This window comes from Zingiber officinale, chromosome 2B, assembly GCF_018446385.1.
Source record: "Zingiber officinale cultivar Zhangliang chromosome 2B, Zo_v1.1, whole genome shotgun sequence".
NCBI lineage: Eukaryota > Viridiplantae > Streptophyta > Magnoliopsida > Zingiberales > Zingiberaceae > Zingiber > Zingiber officinale.
In genome coordinates, this window is record NC_055989.1 from 125194371 (window position 1) to 125216388 (window position 22018).

The 22018-nt window shown below is 42.6% G+C and overlaps 1 protein-coding gene across 1 annotated transcript; it reads left to right on the forward strand.

Moving 5' to 3' along the window:
- The first annotated feature begins 20932 nt into the window (after nucleotides 1–20932).
- Nucleotides 20933–21982, forward strand: LOC122049517 (probable glutathione S-transferase). The gene has a single exon (XM_042610889.1). The coding sequence runs from the start codon at nucleotides 21104–21106 to the stop codon at nucleotides 21845–21847; it is 744 nt and encodes a 247-aa protein (XP_042466823.1). The 5' UTR covers nucleotides 20933–21103; the 3' UTR covers nucleotides 21848–21982.
- The last annotated feature ends 36 nt before the right edge of the window (nucleotides 21983–22018 follow it).

The window sequence follows — 22018 nt, forward strand, 5'->3', positions numbered from 1 at the left end:
TGTAAGGGAGTTGTCATGGACTGCAACTCGCTCCGGTCGATTTATAGTTGATCGAATACCTTTTTGAAGATAATAGTCATCGAGTTACCTGTATCTATAAAAGTGTGGTGAATATTGTAGTTAGCGATTACCGCTTTAATGATCAGGATATCATCATGAGGGATCTCCACTCCCTCTAATTCTCGAGGACTGAAACTGATCTTTGGTCCTTCTGCTATTGCTCTGATGCACCTGACAACATGGATTTCGAGGCACCGGGCATGTGACTTCCTGGCTTAATTGGAGTTGTCATCAATCGGGCCACCTACGATCATACCTATATTGCCCTGAGCTGCATTATTGCGGTTCTCCTCTTCCCGAGCTGACGGACGAGACCGCTCAATTGATGCCTTAGCGGGCCCCTCATAGTCTTTATACTCGGCCAACCATTGGTGCGACTCAATCGCCTTCCTTCTATCTTCACGCAACCCTCCTGATCGACGGTGACTATATTAGTCAGGAGATAGGGATCGATAGTGCGATCTTGGTGAAGCCGCTTGGCGGGGCTTCGATTTGAAATTGTAGAAATCTTTAGTGTTGTGTGTTACTACCCGATGATAAGAGCAGAGGAGCGGCCTCCATGGTCGACTTTCCGTGGACCTCATCCGCTCGGCTTCCACATACTAGACTGTGTGTGTACGGGGCTCTTGGTGATGTTGTACTGTTCTCACTCGTGGCCCCTTTGGTGGTTGATGTGTATGGGTCGTTCGGCGCTTCGGGACAGCAGCTGGCTCGGGGAGCGATTCCTTCCTCCGAGCCAGCTGGGCCTCTTCAATATTGATGTACTCGGAAGCCCATCCGAGCAGGTGATCACATTCTCTCGCAGGCCTTTGGATGAGTGACCAAAAGAACTCGCCTTCTACAAGTCCTTGGGAGAAAGAACTTATCACGATCTCTGGTGTGGCTGATGGAACTTTCATGGCTACTTGGTTAAGCCTTTTAATGTATGCCAACAATGATTCCTTGGGCCCTGCTTGACCATAAACAGGTTGACATTTATCTTCTAGACATGACTACTCGCTAAGTGTTGTAGGAACACCGAGCGAAAGTCTTTGAAATTGCAGATCAATCCGATCGGAAGCCGCCTGAACCATCTCTGCGCTGATCTGGAGAGCGTGGTGAGGAAGACCCAGCATTTAACTCTGTTGGTGTACTGAGTGTGGCCATATTGTCGAATTTAATTAGATGGTCCTCGGGGTTAGTCGCCCCCATGTATTCTCCGATCGTCAATGGTATGTAGCGTCACGGCAGCTGGTCGTCCAAGATTTCTTACGAGCACTACCTATTCATCCATTCGGGAGAATCATTGAGCCTTGGCGCTTTACCCTTTTGCTCGTCCCGAGTGGGCGTATCCTCCGATGAGGATTCTTGTGCCCTATCCACTCGGCTTTGTTCCTCTGAAGGGGTGTAGAACAATGCTCGGTAATAAGGGATCGGCATGTTCGATGCGTCTCCAAATGTGCCGGTTGGCTTGTTGTTCGGCTTGCAAGCGACAGGGTTTTCCGCTCGGCCTCTACGGTCAGCTTGCTGGCCTATCACCGACGCGACAGGTTCGTTTGTCTGACGGCCGGCTATTGCCTGCTGCTGCTCCAACATCTTAGCAGCTCACGCTTGTATCAGCATTTCCAACTCTTCTTGCATCAGTGCCATAGTGGTGAGACATCCAGCATCCTCCATCTTCGTGTTTCAGATTCAAGTAAACTTCCCATAGACGGTGCTAAATATGATCCTGTCCAAAAATGGTGAAGATGGTAAGATAGGGATGTGGCTCCAAAATTGATGCGGCGAAGACTCCACGTAGCCCTGCAACACAAAAGTGTCAATGCCGTGCTGGGAAGGGGTTCCCGGCGTTGACCCTCTGATGCTCAAGTCAGTCTTCGGCGATCTCAAAGGATGGAGAACTGTAGATAAAGTGTGTAAAAAACAAAGTTGCGCATACCTTCTCCTATAGATGGACACCCCCCTTTTTATAACGACAGTGTAGTGTTCGTGTAAGCATCTCAAAGCGTAGACACATTTTCCTAAGTGTTCCAAGAAAAGATAAGTCGAAAAAGTGTCTCTGACACCATTCCTTAAACAACCATGCAATCCTCTGATGTGATAGTTTGGAAGCTTCTAAAATACAATTTGCCTGCTGTCAGTGGCACAAACTCCTAAAAGAATATGATGAGATATTTGGTGGGGCCACGTGCGACCGACCGGAGTTCGCTCGGCCGGGCTACCCCCGTCGGTAGTGTCCATCGAACCTACTGGCTCGTCATTTTCCTTGTTTCATGATCGTCATTGGTTATCTCCGTCTGACTGGACGTGGAGCCCGGTTAGCAAGACCAGCTGCTGCTTAGCTTTCTTTGTGGTCGAGGACTATCTTTACCCGGCCGGGAAATGCACAACTTGCTTGTCTCATAAGATTGTGCAGTTCGCTCGGCCATACTCAGTCCGATTGGCCATACTTGGTCCGCTCGGCCATACTCGGCCTACCTGGCTGACTTGAACACTCCGCTTGACCTTGTCTTTCATGTCAACCAGTCTTCCTTACTTTGACCTTTTCTTGGTGGGGCCCCTCGTCATTACGGGATTAATAGCTATTGTTCACGTGGAACTGATGGTCACAGAGCATTCTAGCTTCAACAATTGAGATTATGCAAGAATTAAAATGATTAAAATGTTATTTTGCATTAGATTTTTCGTGTTGGACAACTAGAGCAAATCGTGATGGGATCATAAATAATGGAGCAAGATGGGCAGGGCAGGTTGTGTGGGCTTCCATAGGGGCAAATCAAATTGTGGTCCCTTTGTATCCTCTTTTTTCTTTCATTATTAGTTTCTTATTGACCTGATATTGTCAAAGATATGGTGAGAACTTAAAGGTAAGGTTTCATGGTGACACAGGAGATTGAAGGTCGACCTCTGCAGTTAAGTCTTGCACAAAGGAGACCTTCTATTAGTATTTCAGTGCATCAAGGAAGTCCCTTGGAGTTGAGTCTGAACTACTGACCTGATACTGCATTGTTACAACTCTGGTGGATGCTCAGCTCTGACTTGAAGATACTGCAGTTGTTAAGAAGCATATGAATTGTGAGATTATTTTTCCACATAGATCGCAATTGTCTATGCTGGAGAACATAGAAAAACCTCCACAAGAAATGTGCAGAACTGGAGAAGGATACAAGGCAGTATATTTGTTTTTTATTCATATCTTTTATTTCAGATAATGAACATGATGTAGCTGCATTGTGGCGCAACTTGCAAACATAATTCCAACTTATCAATTATTTCCTCACTAGCTGAAAGATCTGATTGAGACACAGCGAAGGAAACAAAAAGAGATGGCATGAAAACAGCAGTCTCCGAGTGTTTGCTTTCATGCGTTCACTGTCAAGGCACCACTTTCAGTCAAAGCTGGAAACATTGCCAAACTGCAAGACTTGATTGTTCTTGTGATGTCCAATCTATGCACTGCATTGTCTCTCCCTTCTTTGTCCATTTTTTATTTTTATTTTATTTTTATTTTTATCTTTATCTTTGCGGTGTTGTTTCCTGATCTGTCAAACCATACAGTTTCCTTAGGCTTTTTGTGTTCCCAATACTTCTTTTTTGCATTTTTTTTTTCTTTAACATAATGGCAAAAGGTGGAACCGTCATCCTAACGGCCCTCTGGCCCCGGCCTCACAAGATTTCAGAGAGAGTAAATCACAATTAATGCTGGGCAGGATAGATGACTGGGGGTCGAAGGAATTTTTGGCACAACAAACCAAGATTTTATTCCCGAGTGTAACTGATAACCCTAAATCCTTTAACATAACGAGAGGCAGAAGAGTGGTTCGTTTCACAAGGTATTTATTCTTTCTAACGAACCAAGGTATTTATTCTTTCTATTCTGCTCTCTTGAAAGTGAAAATGGTGCAGAGATTCATTACTTCTTAATGAATTAGTTTACATTTGTCAAATATTTTGTTTTTCTTTAACCATTTAATATAAAAAATTATAATTGATCCTGCCTAAGAACATCGATGGTCAACTAGCTAGTGAGATGTCATTGATATTGACTGTCTGGGGGATCACCAAGCCACGTAATCTCGCGAAGCCTTTCCAAAGCGCCTAAGATGAAGAACATGCCCAAAGGAGCATGTTAGAATGACAGTCAAGGGGTTCCCGGTGCAGCCACTCCAATGCTCAAGTAAGACTTTGGAGAGAGAGAGAGTTGTCATAGAAATTAGGGTTTAATGCTTTATATGTGTGTACCTTTGCTCATAAGGGTCGGCTACCTTTTATAGGATCAAGACTCTCCGCCATGTTCTACCCGTGCCTCCTCGTTTCTCGCAATTGTGGCCACGTTCCCTGGAATAAATGACCATTCTGACCCATTTATGTTGGGTTAAATAGCTACGTTTTCCACCTTTTTCGTGATAACAGTTGTATTGTCTATGCCCTCAAAGAATAACTATTTGTTACTGTAATTATTTATAACTAGGGTCATTTCAGTTTAGTTTGAGAGAGCCTGAAATGAGAGTCGATATTCGATAGTTGGGAGTTGGAAGCCTGGAGTCGGGAGTTGATAACCTAAAGCTGGGAGTTGGGAGTTGGGAGTCGGGAGTCGGAAGTCGGGAGTCTGTAACACGACTTTCTTACTTTAACTACTATCATAGCAAGACTTTTGACCTTTTTGGCCATGTGACCTTCGTTGATTACCCATGTATCATTAATCTCCTCCTTAAGTCTAGTTGAAGGAGGCGAAAGTCCGACTGACTGAACTAATATGATGTGACATTACATCTCTCTTTCATTCTTGATTCTTTTGCCACATGGCAAAGAGCAAATCAAGGGCACATTCTTTAACAAAATCTATGCTTTAATTGTCGCCACACTCATTAAATGTGGGGCATATTTTATCAGCTTTGACTTTCGAACCTAGAAGATGGCATTGCCTCCGAGGTTATATTACATTAATGTGAGATAACCTTTTAGCAGAGAAGGCTAATCACCTATCTCAATGTAATGATTATTAGGAATTGTTGTAATCTATATTTGATCGAGTGGTTAATGATCTCTCTCGCTTTTTAAGATGATTTGGATCCAAGGGTCCTAATCAAACACCCAACTATATAGATAAGATTGCGATGACTATTTTCACTTTGTGTAACCCTTGTTTGTGTGTATATTGATCTTTGTCATCTTTGCTTCACATCCTCTGAGTTTCCTTCCTTAAGTAAGTTTCTAGTCTTCCCGTTGTTGAAGGTTTACCAGCCTATCTTTGGCCTTCCCTTTCCTTGGTAGCACCTGCATCCCAGTATCGGTTTTGTGATAGCTACGGGGTCTTTGTCTACTCCTTGGTACCGGCCTATAGAGTCTAGCTTTAGTAGTGCTTCATTAGTTTGAATAAGGGCCATTTATGGGATTCTAGCTGACCATGTTCTGATACTCCCCAATGGTAACTACCATCTCGATTGTTCCCCTCCAAGATGCGTAATCTTCTTCCGAAGTCATCTGATAAGCGGGCTTCGCTTTCCTATTCCTACTTTCTTCTCCGATGTATCTTATTGTCCTAGTTGAGGTCCAATTCATACTGTATCTTAACCGGAGTAGTCATATTGTTTCATCTGTATCGAATCCCTCTATCTACTCAACTATTCCATTGCTTCTTTTATCCTAAGAAAATGGAGGATGAAGTGTTCTTCTTTTCATCCCGAGTTGGTCATGACCTACTCAAAGATTTTCCCTCATCGCACAAGGGGTGTAAGCCATAGTTCTTTTTTTATCTAACCACCAAACCCTATGTCTTGGCCAACCCGATAGCAACAAGACCTATCGGCACCGCCTCCATAAAAGATAATCACTTGGTATGAAATTATTTCCGTGTTCGAGCAACTTAAGGACTTGAAGTTTAATAGCACTTCCTTACTGGAGGAAGGGTTGCTTCACATATTCAGGCTGAGCCCTCTGTCTATTCCCCTTCAATTTTCTTTTGGTAAACCCCTTTTTTCTCTTCTTTGAACTTTAATTTTTAACTGCAAACTTATCTTTGTTTCTACAGTTGCCACCATGTTGAAAGCCTTTTTAGGTTAGGCGATAAGGCCAACAGATGTTGAAGGCCCGAAGCCTTGAGATTGTCAATTCAACCAGGGAGGCAGAAGCCAATAGGGAAGTCTTCCTCTACCCAGCACCATTAGTGGTGGAAGATACTTTACCCGACCCAGCACCAACTTTGATAGAAGTTCCTCCTCTTGTACCAACGTCAATTTTGATCGAAGTCATCCCTCTCCACCATGGGCTCGAGACTCGACGGCTCCCTTATGGATGACCCTCAAGAGGAATTGATTATTCAACCGAGATCCCTCTCCACCATGGGCTCGGGACTTGGCATCTCCTCCCTATTCACATAATTCCCATGTTGGGATTCTACCCGCTAGCGGTCCTTCACATTTGCCTATCCAACTTTTGATTCTGCCCACGAAGATAGAAGATCCAACAGATGCAAGTTATTTACATCCGTATGTTTTGATTCCTCCCGAGGCTATAACCCCAACGTCCCTCTTACGAGGAGGTCCAGGTGCTAGCACATCGCCCCCCCCCCCCCCCCTCTCACATTTGCCTATCCAACTTCTGATTCTGCCCACGGAGATAGCAGATCCAACAGATGCAAGTTCTTTACATCCGTATGTTTTGATTCCTCCAGAGGCTATAATCCCAACCACCTGATGATTCACCTATCAGACGCTCTCTTCCCACAGTGAGTTAAGGTGTCACCCCTACTAGTGTAGGAATCTCCTTATGATAAGAAACACCAGGAGATTTCCAACTGGAGTTGACTTTTGTTCGCACTTTGGCCAAGCAGTGAGCGGATGGTGAAACAGCGACAATGGGTCTTTCCTACAAAAATCTGGCTGACGATCTCTTGAATACTGGCGCTGACCACATGTCCTTACTGGTTGTTTCTAGTTAGCGGCTCCCTAAGTTGTGTCAAGGCGTCGGGAGATGTAGGCTCGTGTGGAGGAGCTGGAGGCTCAACTGGATGCATCCAAAATAGAAGCTTCTTTGTCACAAGGGAGGGTCGTCTGATTGAAGGAACTGGAGGAGAATCTCACCTCAGTGTTATCTAAAATCCGTCAACTCAGAGCAATCGTAGCTAGTGAGGAGGCGGATAATATTCAAGCCAAGTATGAGGTGAGTCGGTTGTGAGTGAAAATTGACTCCCCTGAAGTTCAAGTTAAGGAGTCGAAGTTGAGGAAGAAGAGACAACAAAAGGAGATAAAGAAACTAAAAGCCACGGTGGCACAAGAATAGCCCAAACTTGGGGCAACCGTAGCGGAGGCTAAAGCCACTAAGGATGAACTATAGGTCTGCCAAAAGGGGCTTAACCTTTAGGAGGTGGAGTTAGCTGCCACTCATGAGGAGTTTAGATCCAGCAAAGTTTTGGCTAAGGATTGACTGCATGAGTTGGAATATGATTGCAACGAGGTGGAGGCTACTCTCGCAGGAGTCAAGAATAAACTTTGGGTGGCCTTGGAGTCTACACACCAAGAAGCAAAATCTTCCCAAGTATTAGCTGAGGTCTAACTTTTTGAGCTAGAGACTACCCGCTCTGAAGCTGAGACCAACCAAGTAGAGATCGAAATCCTGAAAGTCTCCAAGGTTGAACTGCAAACCATCTTCAAGGCTCAAAGGTATCAGTTGACAGGCTTGATGGCTGAGCTCCAAGAGTACCGTGCTGGCAAAACGAGTTTGGTCCATTAAGAAGAATGAATTTCTTAAATTCGAGGAATTTTGTACTATGGTCGGCACTCATTTGGCTCGAATGGTGCGATCTGGCGTGGACAACAACTTAAAGCAGTTGTAAGAGTCTGGCCACCTGCCCTCCGACAAGCCTTTACCAACCGTTAAGTTATCCAAGATTTTGGACAACATCCCCGAAAAAGACATGGTGCACTTCATCTGAATTTTTCCTTTTTCTATGTATAACTTTTCTGTATTTGGCCTTAGTGTGTATAATGAAACTTTTGGTTTCCTGATTCCCTAGCTAGACTTGCATTCTTGCTTAGATTTTAATGATTTTGTTGTGGCTTTTACCTCGACTTCGACTATGCTCGAGCTGGGGAAAAATTGGGCCTTGAAAAAAACCTGGGTGATACGATATGTGCTCAACCCTTTTGAGGAGGGAGTTATTTTTTCCTTTGAGGGGGGAGGTTGATATCGCAGTCGGAAGGATCTCGACCATGACTATGCCCAAGTTGGAGGAGTTTGGGCCCTAATAAGGATACAAGTGATACGATATCTACTCGATCCCTTTGTAGAGGGAGGTTCATATCATAGTCGAAAGGATCTCAACCTCGACTATATCTGAGTCAAGGGAGTCTTGGCCCTGAAAAGTACACGGGTGATATGATATATGCTTGACCCCTTTGTAGGGAGAGATTGATATCGCAGTCGAAAAATCTCGACCTAGACTAAGTCTGACTCGGGGAAGTATGAACCCTGAAAAGGACACGTGCAATATGATATATACTAGACCCATTTGTAGGGGGAGATTGATATCGCAGCTGGAAGGATCTCAACTTCGACTGTATCCGAATCAGGGGAGTCTAGGCCCTAAAAATTACATGGACAATACGATATATGCTAAACCCCTTTCTAGGGGCAGTTGATATCATAGCCGGAAGGATCTCGACCCCGACTATACCCGAATCAGAGGAGTCTGGGCCCTGAAAAGGATACGGGTGATACGATATATGTTCGACCCCTTTGTATGGGAGGTTGATATTATAGCTAGAAGGATCTTGACTTCGACTATGTTCGAGTTAAGAGAGTTAAGGTCCTAAAAGGGATACGGGCGATACGATATATGCTTGACCCCTTTACAAGAGGAGGTTGGTATCGTAGCCAGAAGGATCTTAACCCTGACTATGTCCAAGTCAGGGTAGTCTAGGTCCTGAAAATGATATGGGCGATATGATATATGCTCGACCCCTTTGTAGAGGAAGGTTGATATCGTAATCAGAAGGATCTCAACCCCGATTTTGTCCGGGTTAGGGGAGTCTAGGCCTTAAAAAGAATAAGAATGATATGATATATGCTCGACCCCTCTGCAGGGGAAGGTTGATATTACAGTCGAAAGGATTTTGACCCTCACTATATCCGAGTCGGAAGAGTCTGGGTCCTAAAAAGAACACAGGCGATATGATAGATGCTCAACTCCTTTGCATGGAGAGGTTAATATGACAGCAAAAAGGATCTTGACCCCGACTATATCTGAGTTGGGAAAGTCTGAGCCCTGAAAAGGACACGAGCGATACGATATACATTCGACCCCTTTGCAGGGGAAGGTTGATATCGCAGCTGGAAGGATCTCAACCCCGACTATATCCGAGTCGAGGGAGTCTGGACCTTAAAAGGTACACGGGTGATACGATATAAGCTCGACCCCTTTGCAAGGAGGAGGTTGATATCACAACCGAAGAGATCTCAACCCCGACTATGTCTGAGTCGGGGGAGTTTGAGAGGACCAATCTAAAAAAGATGCTTCCATATCTGTTAAAAATTTGGATACAATAAAAGCTTTTCAAGAAAAATGCATAAAAAGATAACTGTAGGATATTGGGATAGCTTAGAAGCAATAATATTTCAAATGATTGACACTCCATGGTCAATCCAGCCTTTTGCCGCTTAAATTTACAAGGTAATATGATCCTAAGTTTAACCTTTTCATTACCCAAAATGGTCCCTCCCATTGAGGTTCTGGCTTGCCCACATCCCCTATGGGGTTCACTTTCTTTCAAACTAGGTCTCCGACTTAGAATGAGCTAGGGATTACCTGTTCATCGTTGTCTTGCCTAAAAATATTTCTTCTGATAGATTCATCGCCGACTTTCACTATAACGACTGCCTCCCCGTCATAAACGAGATAAAATGGAGTCATTCCTGTACTCTCTTGAGGGGTTGTTTGATAGGCCCAGAATATACTGGATAATTTATCTACCCAGCTCCCCTAGACATGATCTAATTAAAATTTTAGCCCCCTTACTATCTCCCTGTTGACCACCTCGACTTGTCCATTGATTTGAGGATATGCCACCGAGATGAAAGCTTGTTGAATGTCAAAGTCTTCGCACCACTCCTTCAACTAGTGGCCCTGGAATTGTCGGTCATTGTTTGAAATAATTTTATAAGGTAGACCGAATTGAACTTCATGAACTCCTATTCAGTTATCAGGGCTAATGATACAACCTCTACCCATTTAAAAATTAGTCTATGATACAACCTCTAGCACACCACTCCTTCAGCCAGTAGTCCTGGAATTGTTGGTCATTGTTTGAAATAATTTTGTATGGTAGACTGAATCAACAAATAATATTTTACCACAAGAACTTCATGACCTCCTATTCAGTTATCCGGGCTAACAATACAACCTCTACCCATTTAAAAAATAGTCTACTGTTACCAAAAGAAACTTCTTTTATTGTCTCCTGATGGAAAGAGACTCATGATATCTGTACCCTATTGATCAAAGGGACAAGCCACGATTGAAGTTTTTAAGAACTTGATTGGGTGAGAGAGAGGTTCTGGTATTTCTAACAAGGAAGACAAGTAGCGAAGAATTGAGCCATGTCTACTTGTAAAGTTGGCCAGAAATAACCAGCCAGTACTACCTTCCGGGATCATGTTATTCCTCCCTTATAATTACAACAGATGCCCTCGTGAATTTTTCATATGACATAGTTGGCATCATCGTAACCCAAACACTTAAGGAGAGGTCAAGAAAATGACTGCCGATATAATACATCCCTGATTAGAGTGAATTAGCGCTCTCCTTTTGAGTAATCGAGCTTGTTTGGCGTTAACAGACAGAGTTCCTCACTCTAGATAGGAAGTGATGGATACTCTACAGTTGGTAGGTGCACTTTGGTTCTTGGTTTGTTTAATCTATGAGATCAATAAAACTTGGGACACAGTTATCGATCGTCCAATTTAATAGTGTGCGATGGCACAAGAACAACCCAAACTTGGGGTAGCCACAGCGGAGGCTAAAGATGCTAAGGATGAACTAGAAGTCTCCCGAAAGGAACTTAACCTTCAGGAGGTGGAGTTCTATTGATCCAAAAGAACAACCCAAACTTTGGTTAGCTCATTTTCTTTTTAATTCCCTGCCCAAAAGATTTTTGAAGAATAATCTCTCGGAAGTGAACCCCAAGTCTTTCAATAGCTCTAGCATAGAACTATAGTCGTTCATTTATGATCTCAAAATTTTTGGCTATCTGTTGGCCTACTAACTTAGAATCTGAGTGGATTATGACTTGAGAGACTCCCACCTATCTAGCTGCCTGAAGTCCTGACAACAAGGCCTCATACTCTGATTCATTATTTGACGCTCAAAAATCAAGCTGAATGGAAAGATGGAGTACATATTCTTAGGGGGATATCAATAGAACCCCAACTCCACTACCTTGCTAAGTGGATGAGTCATCCACATAAACCTTTCATGCTCCTTTGGCCATCTGCTCGGGCATCTTCATAAATAAATTGGCCAAGGATTGAGCTTTGATAGTCGTTCTCGATTGATACTGAATGTTGTATTCACTTAATTTAATGGTCCATTTAAATAGTCTCCCATAGGCCTCTGGGTTGGTGAGCACTCGACCTAAGTTACCATTGGCAAGGATGGTGATTGGATGAGCAAGAAAGTATGATCTTAATTGACAAGCAATCAAGGTTAACCCGAATGCTAGCTTTTCTAGATTGGTGTACTTGTTTTCAGTCTCTTTTAATAGATGACTAAAAAAATATATAGGGCGTTGTACCTTATCCTCTTGTTGTAGCAAGACTACTACGACTATTCTATCAGAGGTTAACAAGTATGCTCATAATATTTATACCACCATCTGTTTAGAGAGGAGCCAGAGTTGGGATAAATATTCCTTCAACTCTACAAAGGCTTGATCACATTTTTCATCTCATTTAAAGTTAGTATCTTTCCTTAATATCTTAAAGAAAGATAGACTGTCAGTGTCCGAATGGAAGATGAATCGAGACAATGTTGTGATGTGGTCGACTAGTCGTTATGCCTCTTTGAGATTGCGAGGTGGTAGCATGTTTTGAAGAGCTTGAACTTTCTCCGGATTAGCTTCAATTTCTCATTTAGTAACGATGTATCCGATAAATTTTTCACTTTTGACCCCGAAAAGACATTTGTGGGGTTTAGCTTAAGCCTGTATTGTCTTAGAGTACAACAGATTTTCTTAATGTCAGAGATAAGGGTTCTAGCTTGTAGAGACTTATTTAAGATATCATCGACATATACCTCTACATTTGTATTTGAAAACTCGATCCATAAGCTGTTGGTAGTTCATCGCTACATTCTTTAGACCAAATGACATAATAGTGTAGCAAAAGATTCCATTGGGAGTGATAAAACTAACATTTTCCTGATCCTCCCAAGCTAAAGGAATTTGATGATAACCTTGATATGCATCCAAAATGCATATGATCTCACAACCAGAAGCCAAGCCTACCAATTGGTTGATACAAGGAAGTGGGTAGCAATCCTTTGGACATGCTTTATTGAGGCTTTGGAAGTCAATGCAGACCTGCCACTTGCCTCCTGATTTAGAGATTAATACCACATTGGATAGCTAGGCCGGGAATTGAATCTCCCGTATATACTCGGCTTCTAATAATTTATCCATCTCTGCCTAAATCACCTGGCTTTGCTCAGGTGAGAATTTTCACTTTCTCTGGCAAATAGGTCGGGCCCCTGGAACGATTTTCAGCCGATGGACCATTACCGAGAGAGAAATGCATGTGACTTCTTTAGTCGACCAGGCAAAGATATCGTGATTGCGAGAGAGACAAGTGATAAGTTCTCTAAGTTTTGACTCCCTCCTGGTTGGGTAGGGTGAATTTGCACATCTTGGTGACACTCGTCAAGTCGAGTTATTGGTGTCTTTTTGATAACTTGGAAGAAAGTGCTATGAGTTCGGCAAGCTTTTAGAGAATCAACCAGAATGACATCCATGTAACACTTTCTGGCTACCAGATGACTCCCCTTTACTTTCCCGATTTGATTATCCACTGAAAATTTGATCTTTTTGTAGAAAGTGGAGATAACAACTTGAAAAGCGCTTAACACCGATCTTCCCAATATAGTATTATAAACTGACTCCGTATTTATGACTAGGAAATTTGTGCATCTGGTTCTTATCCTAGGGAAAGAGAAATATGAATTTGACCTATGGGTTGTATTTGATGTTTGGTAAATCCAAATAGAGAGGTGTTTACAGGGTGTAGTTCCCCCCCGTCCAATTGTAGTTGATCAAAGATTTCTTTGTAGATGATGTTAACAGAACTGTCTGTGTCTATGAATACCCTCTTTATTATATAGTTGGCTATGAGAGACTGAATTACCAAGATATCTTCATGAAGAATTTCCGCCGCTTCTAAATCAATAGACTCAAATCTGATTATGGGGCCTTGAGTCGTACCTTGACTCTAGTTGACCCCGTAGCTTTTTAATCGGCGACCGTGGGCCTTTCGAGCCCGAGTGGAATCAATATCTGTTGGACCTCCGAAAATCATATTAATCATTCCTAGAGGATCAATTTTATCTTTTCCCTTCTTGTCATCGTTTTTCTCTCGACCTAACTCCTACTGCAGTCAGATGTTGACATAAAGCTGCTCAAGAGAACGAGATCGTTAGTGCGGACTACGTCCGGTATCTACCTTTTGTCCAATATTTTGCTGACAATGATGAGACTTAGTAAATCTCCTGGTCAATTGATTACGGTTGGCTTTTCTCTTATTAACTTCGAGTGGTAATTCCGAGCATACTGCTAACGTTCTAGAGTAGAGTGAGTATTCGACTGATGAAAGTCATAATAGGGTCCTGCCATAAACTCTCGCCTTGGCCCCTTGGTAGGGGTTGATGGTACTTTCCACTGTCTGCACCGCTTTCTCCTCTTTGCAATTTGTGAAATCCTGATTTTGTAAAGGGGGAAGGGGCACCTTCCGATTCAACTGAATGGACACAGAGATAGGGATTGACACTTCTTTCCTTTTGTTGATTGAGCTTCTTCTACTTGGACATATTTCAGAGCTCGAGCATGTAACCCATCGAAGTCGGCCGGGACTTTTTCACAAGGGATCTAAATAAATTCCTATCGATTAAGCCCTATGAGAATGCTTGACTTGCACCTCGGAGTAACCAAAGTCGCATCTATCTGATTGAACCTCTGTAGGTATTCTTTTAAAGGCTCTTTGGGTTTTTGTTTGAGAGAGAACAAATCATGCAGAGTTTTTTGATACCTCTTACTAGTGACAAAACGTGGCATGAACACAACTTTAAAGTCTTTAAAGATCGGATGGAAGATGGTGGAAGATGATTAAACCATCTTTGCACCGAGCCTGAAAGAGCTATCAAGAAAACCTGACATTTGATGTCATCTATGTATTGATGCAATAGAGAGGCATTTTTGAATTTACAAATATAGTCCTCTGGATTAGTTGTGTCATTATACTCTCTGATTTGTAATGCTCGAAAATGTCTTGGCAGTTCATCTCAAAGGATATTTTGTGAGAAGGGAGGACCCCTGGAGTCCTATACTTTGCCTAATACACACGCCTTTTCCTTTGGGGGACTTCAACGGGGAGTTACCCCTAAAGACCCAAAGATTCTTCTTTCATAGTGGAAATACCCACTTGGGTAAGGAATGCCTCTCTAGGCATTTTAACAAGTGGAGTCAACTTCTTCAATGAGTTGGGACAGTAGCTCATTTAAGAGGCTGAGCCTAGGCGATGTTGACTGTTGGGGTTGTCCTCTCAACACAACCTATAATGTAGTTCTCACTAGTTTATTGAAGTCTTTCATCGTCATAGTGATGACGTTTGATTTTTGACTATCCTCAGCATTGGATCTTCCGATTTTGTCCATCTTACAACATCTCAGTTTAGTTCTTAGCTCAAAATTTCCATAGACGACGCCAATTTGATCATGCCTGAGCACGCCGATGATCAACTAGCCGGTGAACTGTCGCCGATGTTAACTGTCCGGGGGATCCCCAGGTCACATAATCTCACGAAGCCTTTCCAAAGCGTTTGAGATGTAGAGCACACCCAAAGGAGTGGGTTAGAATGATGACCAAGGAGTTCCCTGCCGCAACCACTTTGACACTCAGGTAAGACTTTGGAGAGGGAGAAGTTGTCATAGAAATTAGGATTTGATGTGTTACGTGGGTGTACCTTTGCTCATGAGGGTCGGCTACCTTTTATAGGATTAGAACTTTCCGCCATGTTCTCCTTGTGCCTCCTTATTTCTTATGATCATGGTCACGTTCTTCGAAATACATGACCATTTAAATCCATTTATGTCAGGGTAAATAGCTGTGTTTCTGCCTTCTTCATGATAACAACTGCATTATCCATGTTCTCAAAGAATAACAGTTCATTGCTTTAGTTCTTGATTATTGGGGTCATTTCAGTTTAGTCTGAGGGAGTCTGAAATGTGAATCAAGAGTTGGTAGCCGATAGTCGGGAGTCGATAGCATGGAGTTGAGAGTTGGGAGTCGGTAGCTTGGAGCCGACAGTCAGAAGTCAATAGCCTAAAGCCGAGAGTCGATAGCCTGAAGCTGGGAGTTGGTAGCCTGGAGCCTGGAGCCGGGAGTCGGGCGTCGGGAGTCGGGAGTCAATAGTCTAGAGCAGAGAATCGGTAGCCTGGAGCCAAGAGTCCAGAGTCGATAGCTTGAAGCCGAAAGTCGATAATCTAAAGCCGAGAGTTGGTAGCTTGAAGTCGAGAGTCGGTAGCTTAAAGTAGGGAGTCTAGAGCCCGGAGTTGATAGTCGAAAGTCAAAAGTATGTAGCATAACTTTCTTAACTTTAACAATTATCATGGTAAAACTTTTGTCCTTTTTATCACACGTAGCCTTTGTTGATTACCCTATATCAATAGTCAATAACTAAAGAGTTTAATAACATTTTATTTTCTCTCCATAATGCTTCTGTGATGAAAAAAAAACTAAAACGAAAACTAAGACCAAAACTTAACCAAAAAAAAAAAACATAAACTCCAATAAACAATTCTTACCGACCTTTGTGCTACACCTTCACCTTTATCTCCTGTTTTTTTTTCCGCATGCGGACAATGACACAAGAACTTATTTTTCCACGACCACAAGGAAACAAGTCAGACTGGATGATCAGATTAATGTTCTCATTGTCAACCTTTTCAACTCCTTGAGCCCTGTGATCCATGTGAGTCCTACAGCTCGTGGCCACTTAGGCGTTATTCTTAATCAGCACAAGCATAATGTATCCATGCACACCTACCCCTGCACAACAGAGCATAATTAGGAGTCTGACTAGAGCTGCAAGATCTCTCGCACACACAAGGAAGGAACACTGTGCATAGACTCTGGAAAGGCCTCGCGTACAGTGTGGACTGTCGAACAGTGGGAGGGAGGACTCCAAGTGGGAAATGGCGCGACGAGTGAGAGCAGGTTTGCTTGCAGTGGGTTATGGCAGTGTGCCATGCACGGAACTGGGGCACTGGCCTGGGAGAGAGGTAGGGAGGGAGGGGATTGTTCATGCAAGGAAGAGAAGTTTCCTCTTTGACTTGTAGCTTCAACAACTCAATGTCACAAATATTTTTTTGTTTTCAATTGTGACATATTTAACTTTTAGAGTATAAGTATGTGGTACTGATTTGAAAATACAAACATAAGTCACTGCCGCATTACAAGTTAGCAGTGTTCCAGTGGCCGGAGGGCCCTGGAATTCCGAGCACGGCTGGGACTTTGGAGTGAGGGGATAGTGAAGAGACTGTTTGGACTTAGTGACAGACAGGAGCTTCGGAGACAAGTCTCTGGGAATTTGTGGGGGTGGTAACTAGGAGAGTTGCCATTGGACTTGAAGAATCCTTTGTAGTCATTTTTTTTATTTTTGTTTATTTTTTTTTTAAAGTAGTACTTAAGGACGCCTCTTTTTGAAAAAAAGAAATAAAAGAAGCGACATGAAAGGATGTCCTGAATCGTCAAACGATTCAGCTGTTTTTTTTATTAATTATCAAAATAATATTCTATTCTTAGTTTATTTTTATTTTTAAAAATATTTTTATTTTAATACCATAATTGTTACGGGGTTATATCAACTATAAACTTGTAATTATGATTTTATAAGTCCTTAGGACGTAGCACAGTTGAAGGCGCATTGTTTTATGATCGAGAAGTCCAGGATTCGATCCTCGGAGTATCACAGTCTGGGATTAACATCTCCGCCATACGCTTTCAACTGTGTATCTATATTTACCTTTTTCTATATCTATGAGACTGGTTTTAGGGGAGCCGCTAATGTGACGATTCCATAATTTTTTTATAATTATGATTTTATAGTTATATAGCTATATTTTCATTAGGGTTGTAAACAAGCCGAGCCGAGTTTTGAGGTGTTCAAACTTATTTGCTAAGGTAACCAAGCCGAGTCAAACCAAGCTTAAAATGAACCAAGCTTTTGAAATGAGTGTTCAAACTTGGCTTGGTTTATTTTTTATGAGTTTGAGCTTGTTTGAACCTTGACTTGAGCTTGGTTCATTTATATGTTATCAAGCTCTCAATTCGAGCTTGACTTGAGCTTGGTTCGTTAGATGTTATCAAGCTCTCAATTCAAGCTTGTTTGATTGTTTGAAACTTTTAGTTGTTTGATTGAATATTGAGCTTGATAATTTAAATTTATTTATTTTATTTTATTATTTATTTAACATATTGAAAAGAGTTTTATTAATTAATATGGTTCGTGAATATTGTTCACGAACATTATTTATGAACGTTGTTCACAAACATTAACGCGCTAAATAAATGTGTTCAAGTTTATTTATTTAGCTTAACGAGCTGTTCAAATTTATTTGTTTAATTAATTATATATATATTGAACGAAAATAAACAAGCTCTTATTAAGTCGAACATCAAAATTTGTTCATGAATACTTGATTCATTTAACACCCTAATTTTCATAATTATTATAATTAATATAGTTGTAACCGTTATTGAATTAGTAATTGTATAATATAATATTGATAAAAATGAAGTATTCGTGTCATACCAGTTATGAATTTTAACTATTATAATATGATATTATTAGTGATCATCAAAATTGAAATGTCAATATTATTATAATTATGGGATTATAACTCCTACAAAGATAATACTGGACACCAAAAATATAATAAAGCTCTCTTTTAAAATTTTTTTCCCCTTAAAAAAATATTTTTTTAAATTTATGTGTTTGATTTTGCCTTTTTTTTTCTTCTTTTTCCAGAAGCATAGGTCGAGGTCAAATTTCTCAGGCACCCAACTGGGTCAATGAATTCAATCAACTGTTTGGGACAGCAAAGTTGGCCGACCGAGAATATTGGGCAGGATGGGGATACGATAATGGAATGAGCCTGCCCTGCCCTGCCCTACCCTACAGGCCAGGGATGGGGATATGACCCTTCCGATGGGACTCTCTATGAATCATCCTTCTTTGAATGACCTACCATGTGTTTCTTTGGGCGGAACTAACTAATTCTTAATTTTTATATTTTACCCCAGTAACAATCCACTATTGGAAAATATTTCACAATTTATAGGAGATTATTGTCAAATTTTACAAGGGGAAGCTCTGAATTTAAATTACAAAATAACTCAACTTACTTATCTGATATGAACTAATAATCTTAAGTTGTCGAACTGCTAGGATGACTGTCAAGTGCTCCTGAATGTCTGCTTTTAGAGCTCGAGTGAGAAGTGAAAGCTGAGTCAGAATGTCGAGTTACGAGTCAGGAAGTTAAGAGTCGAATCGGTTTAGTCGTTGACTATCGAGTTTGTTGACTGCTCAATCTAGTTGAATCCATGAGTACTACTGAGTGACATCGAAAGATGCTGAGTGGACTCATCGCCCAACTATTGAATGTGTCGTCGCTGCTTGTGCGTTGAGTCGAGATAGTGATGCAGAGTCAGGAAGCTGCATGCCTAGTTGTCGAGTGTCGTTTGGCCTCGAATGGGTCACTATACCCGTTCAAGAAAGCGATGTTGAGTCGAAATATAAAATGTCGAGACCTATGTTTAATGTAGTTGTCTTAAAATAAATTTATCCCCCTTCAATAGTGTTTCAAGATTACATGAGTCATCTGTTTCTTATAATACAATAGTAAACCATGATCATCACTAAACATGGGTTGGTCACAACGAACTGAGTTTGTACCCGAATGCTATCATATGTAGACTACCAAACGGAACAAATACACAACAAAGAAGAAGATGAGGGGAGCGAAGATGAAAGGCTTATGTACATGTCTACTTATCGTTGTGTGCCTCTATTGCTTGAGGTTGCAAGCTCCTTGTATATGAGCTCGGACAAAGTGCTCACACTTAAGCAGAAAAATTCATGTGATAAAATATTGGTTGATTCGCTTTGGCAATTTTTCTTTGACATGTTCGGTATTCGACACGTGTAGGTCTACTCACACACAAATCATCTTAGGCTCATTGCAATTTATACCCTAGATTTATACCTTTACATAACTTTAATGCTTATGACACGTTATAAATCAATCATAATGTCATAAAACTTTCAATGTATATTAAAACCTTATTCATAAACCTTTCTACCCTTTTTCCATTCACATTTGGCATCCAAGACTCCACGAGAAAGGTTAGTGTAGAGTTGTTTGAAGTTTGACGACGGTGATTGAGCATATATGGTTGAGTCACTTTTACTTTCAATAATGTGATTGCGGAGACGCACATTTGTTGCTACAATCTCCTCTCTCCTCTCCGGCCACGGCCACGCCGATTGAGGTAAACAGGGCTAGCTAGTAGCCATAATTGTGGTTTGGATACATGTGGAGTCCCATGGAATATGCGTCCCTCATCTCATCTCATCTCATCTCATGCTCCACATTAATTAAGTTGGTAGATTGCCTTGGATTCTCTTCCCCTCTGTACCGTGCTAATTGCCAATGGCACTGAACATATCTGAGCGTGGCATGCATGTTTTAGTATTCAATTTGGCCTCCTTCAATTGCTAGATTAATGGGGAGGCGAGGCTCATTCAAAGGCCATAAACCTAGCTAGCTAATGGCGTAACACTTGTTGTCTTCATGCATGCGTCCAAGTACAGACACACGTACCAGCCCCCAGCAAACAACAGACACGGTGCTAGTCGTACCTTAATAATATGCTCATGCTCCACCACCTGACTCTTTCCACATGCACTCCCGTCAAAAAATAAATAAATAAAACTAAATCATAATGAAGAGGGTTTTTCTTCAAGAGTAACTTGTGAAGGGCTGAACTCGTATCCAGCTCTAGCTCGTGCGGTTGTCTGGACTAGAGTGAAGAGGGTTTTATAGTGTAAATCATCTCTAGTATGTAAAGAGGGCAAAATTAGGGTGCATTGGATGAAAACCCTCTTCACATGGTAAATTTGTAGAACAAAATCCATCATGTATGAAATACCTTTCACTAATACGGAATCCATCTTGGATTTTGAAGAAGAGATTTGGTGGCAAATTGTGTTAGCCCGAGATTGAGGAGGCATGGGTTGATTCCGTAGAACCACAAGCGAAGTGCTCTATTTTGCTTTCATCTTCACCAGGCCAACTAGTGCACAGGATTATTAGAGTTTAGGATTTAGAAATTAGGATTTATTCTCCCAATATGGAAATTCTATAAGAAAAATGAGTGACAAAGATTTCATGCATAGCAAAGGGCTCAAGTGTACGACAAGAAGGTTCCACAAGTGAGCTTGGGCAAACAATGGGGTGGTTTTTCTTCGCGAGCATCATTTTTTAGTTTTACTCTCGTTCCCTATTGTGTCCGTTCTATTAAAGAGTAAACAAAGCGTAAAAAAGCATCGGATCTACTTGAGTTAGCTTGCATTTAACCAGTCGATAGTCGATCCAGTCAACTTGAGTTAGCTTTCACCACCTCAGCCTCCTATAAAGAAGGGTTGTGGCCAAGCCTTCAACCCTCCTCCCTCACACAAGAAGTACAAGAGCTAGCCGACGGCCAAGAGCCACCACTGCGACGCCAGCCTCTCTCCGCCGTTCATGGATCAGCAACCTCCGATTCCTCCTTCCGATCTCAAGCTCCTCGGCTCCTGGGCCGACTCCCACACCCACCGCGTCCAGCTCGCCCTCAAGCTCAAGGGTCTGCCCTTCCAGTACCAAGAAGAAGACCCCCTCCGCCCCTCCGCCGCCCTCCTCATCCACAACCCCGTCTACAAGAACCTCCCCGTCCTCCTCCACCGCGGCTGCCCCGTCCTCCACTCCATCATCATCCTCCACTTCCTCGACGACACGTGGCCGCACCACCGCTCGCTGCTCCCCTCCGACCCCTTCGACCGCGCCACCGCTCGCTTCTGGTCCCACTTCGCCGACGACAAGCTCGCCCCCGCCGTCGCCGCCGTCTTCTCCTCCGAGGGCGACGGCCAGAAGGCCGCCGTCGACCAGGTCCACCAGAACCTGAAGCTGCTGGAGCTCGAGCTCGGCGACGGCGGCGCGTTCGGCGGGCGGAGGTTCTTCGGCGGCGACGAGATTGGGTTCCTCGACATCGTCCTCGGCTGCGGCTCCTACTGGCTCGCCGTCTTCGAGGAGGTCATGGAAGTGAAGCTGGTGGACCCCGAGGCGTTCCCGCGCTTCCACGCCTGGCTCCGCGACTTCGAGGACCAGAGGGAGGTCAAGGAGACGATCCCGGCCATCGACAAGCTGCTCGAGTACGCGAGGACCGTCCGGCAGATGATGCTGGGCGGTGGCGCCACCGCAGCCGCCGGCGACAATGCCGCTTCTAATTAGTTAAGTACTCTGCTTCAGTAGCTCCACTGCTCTTCGTTTCTGTAATTACAGTCCTCGTCGTCCACGTCCTCGTCGTTTCTATGTTTAATTAATCTGGTTTATGGCAATTAATGAAGGATTATCAGGCAGACACAATTCCATTTTGCCCCAAACTTTTTCATTTCGTCTCAC

Excerpts from the sequence above, each read along its gene's own strand:
- LOC122049517 (XM_042610889.1), top strand. The coding sequence starts at position 21,104 with ATGGATCAGCAACCTCCGATTCCTCCTTCCGATCTCAAGCTCCTCGGC.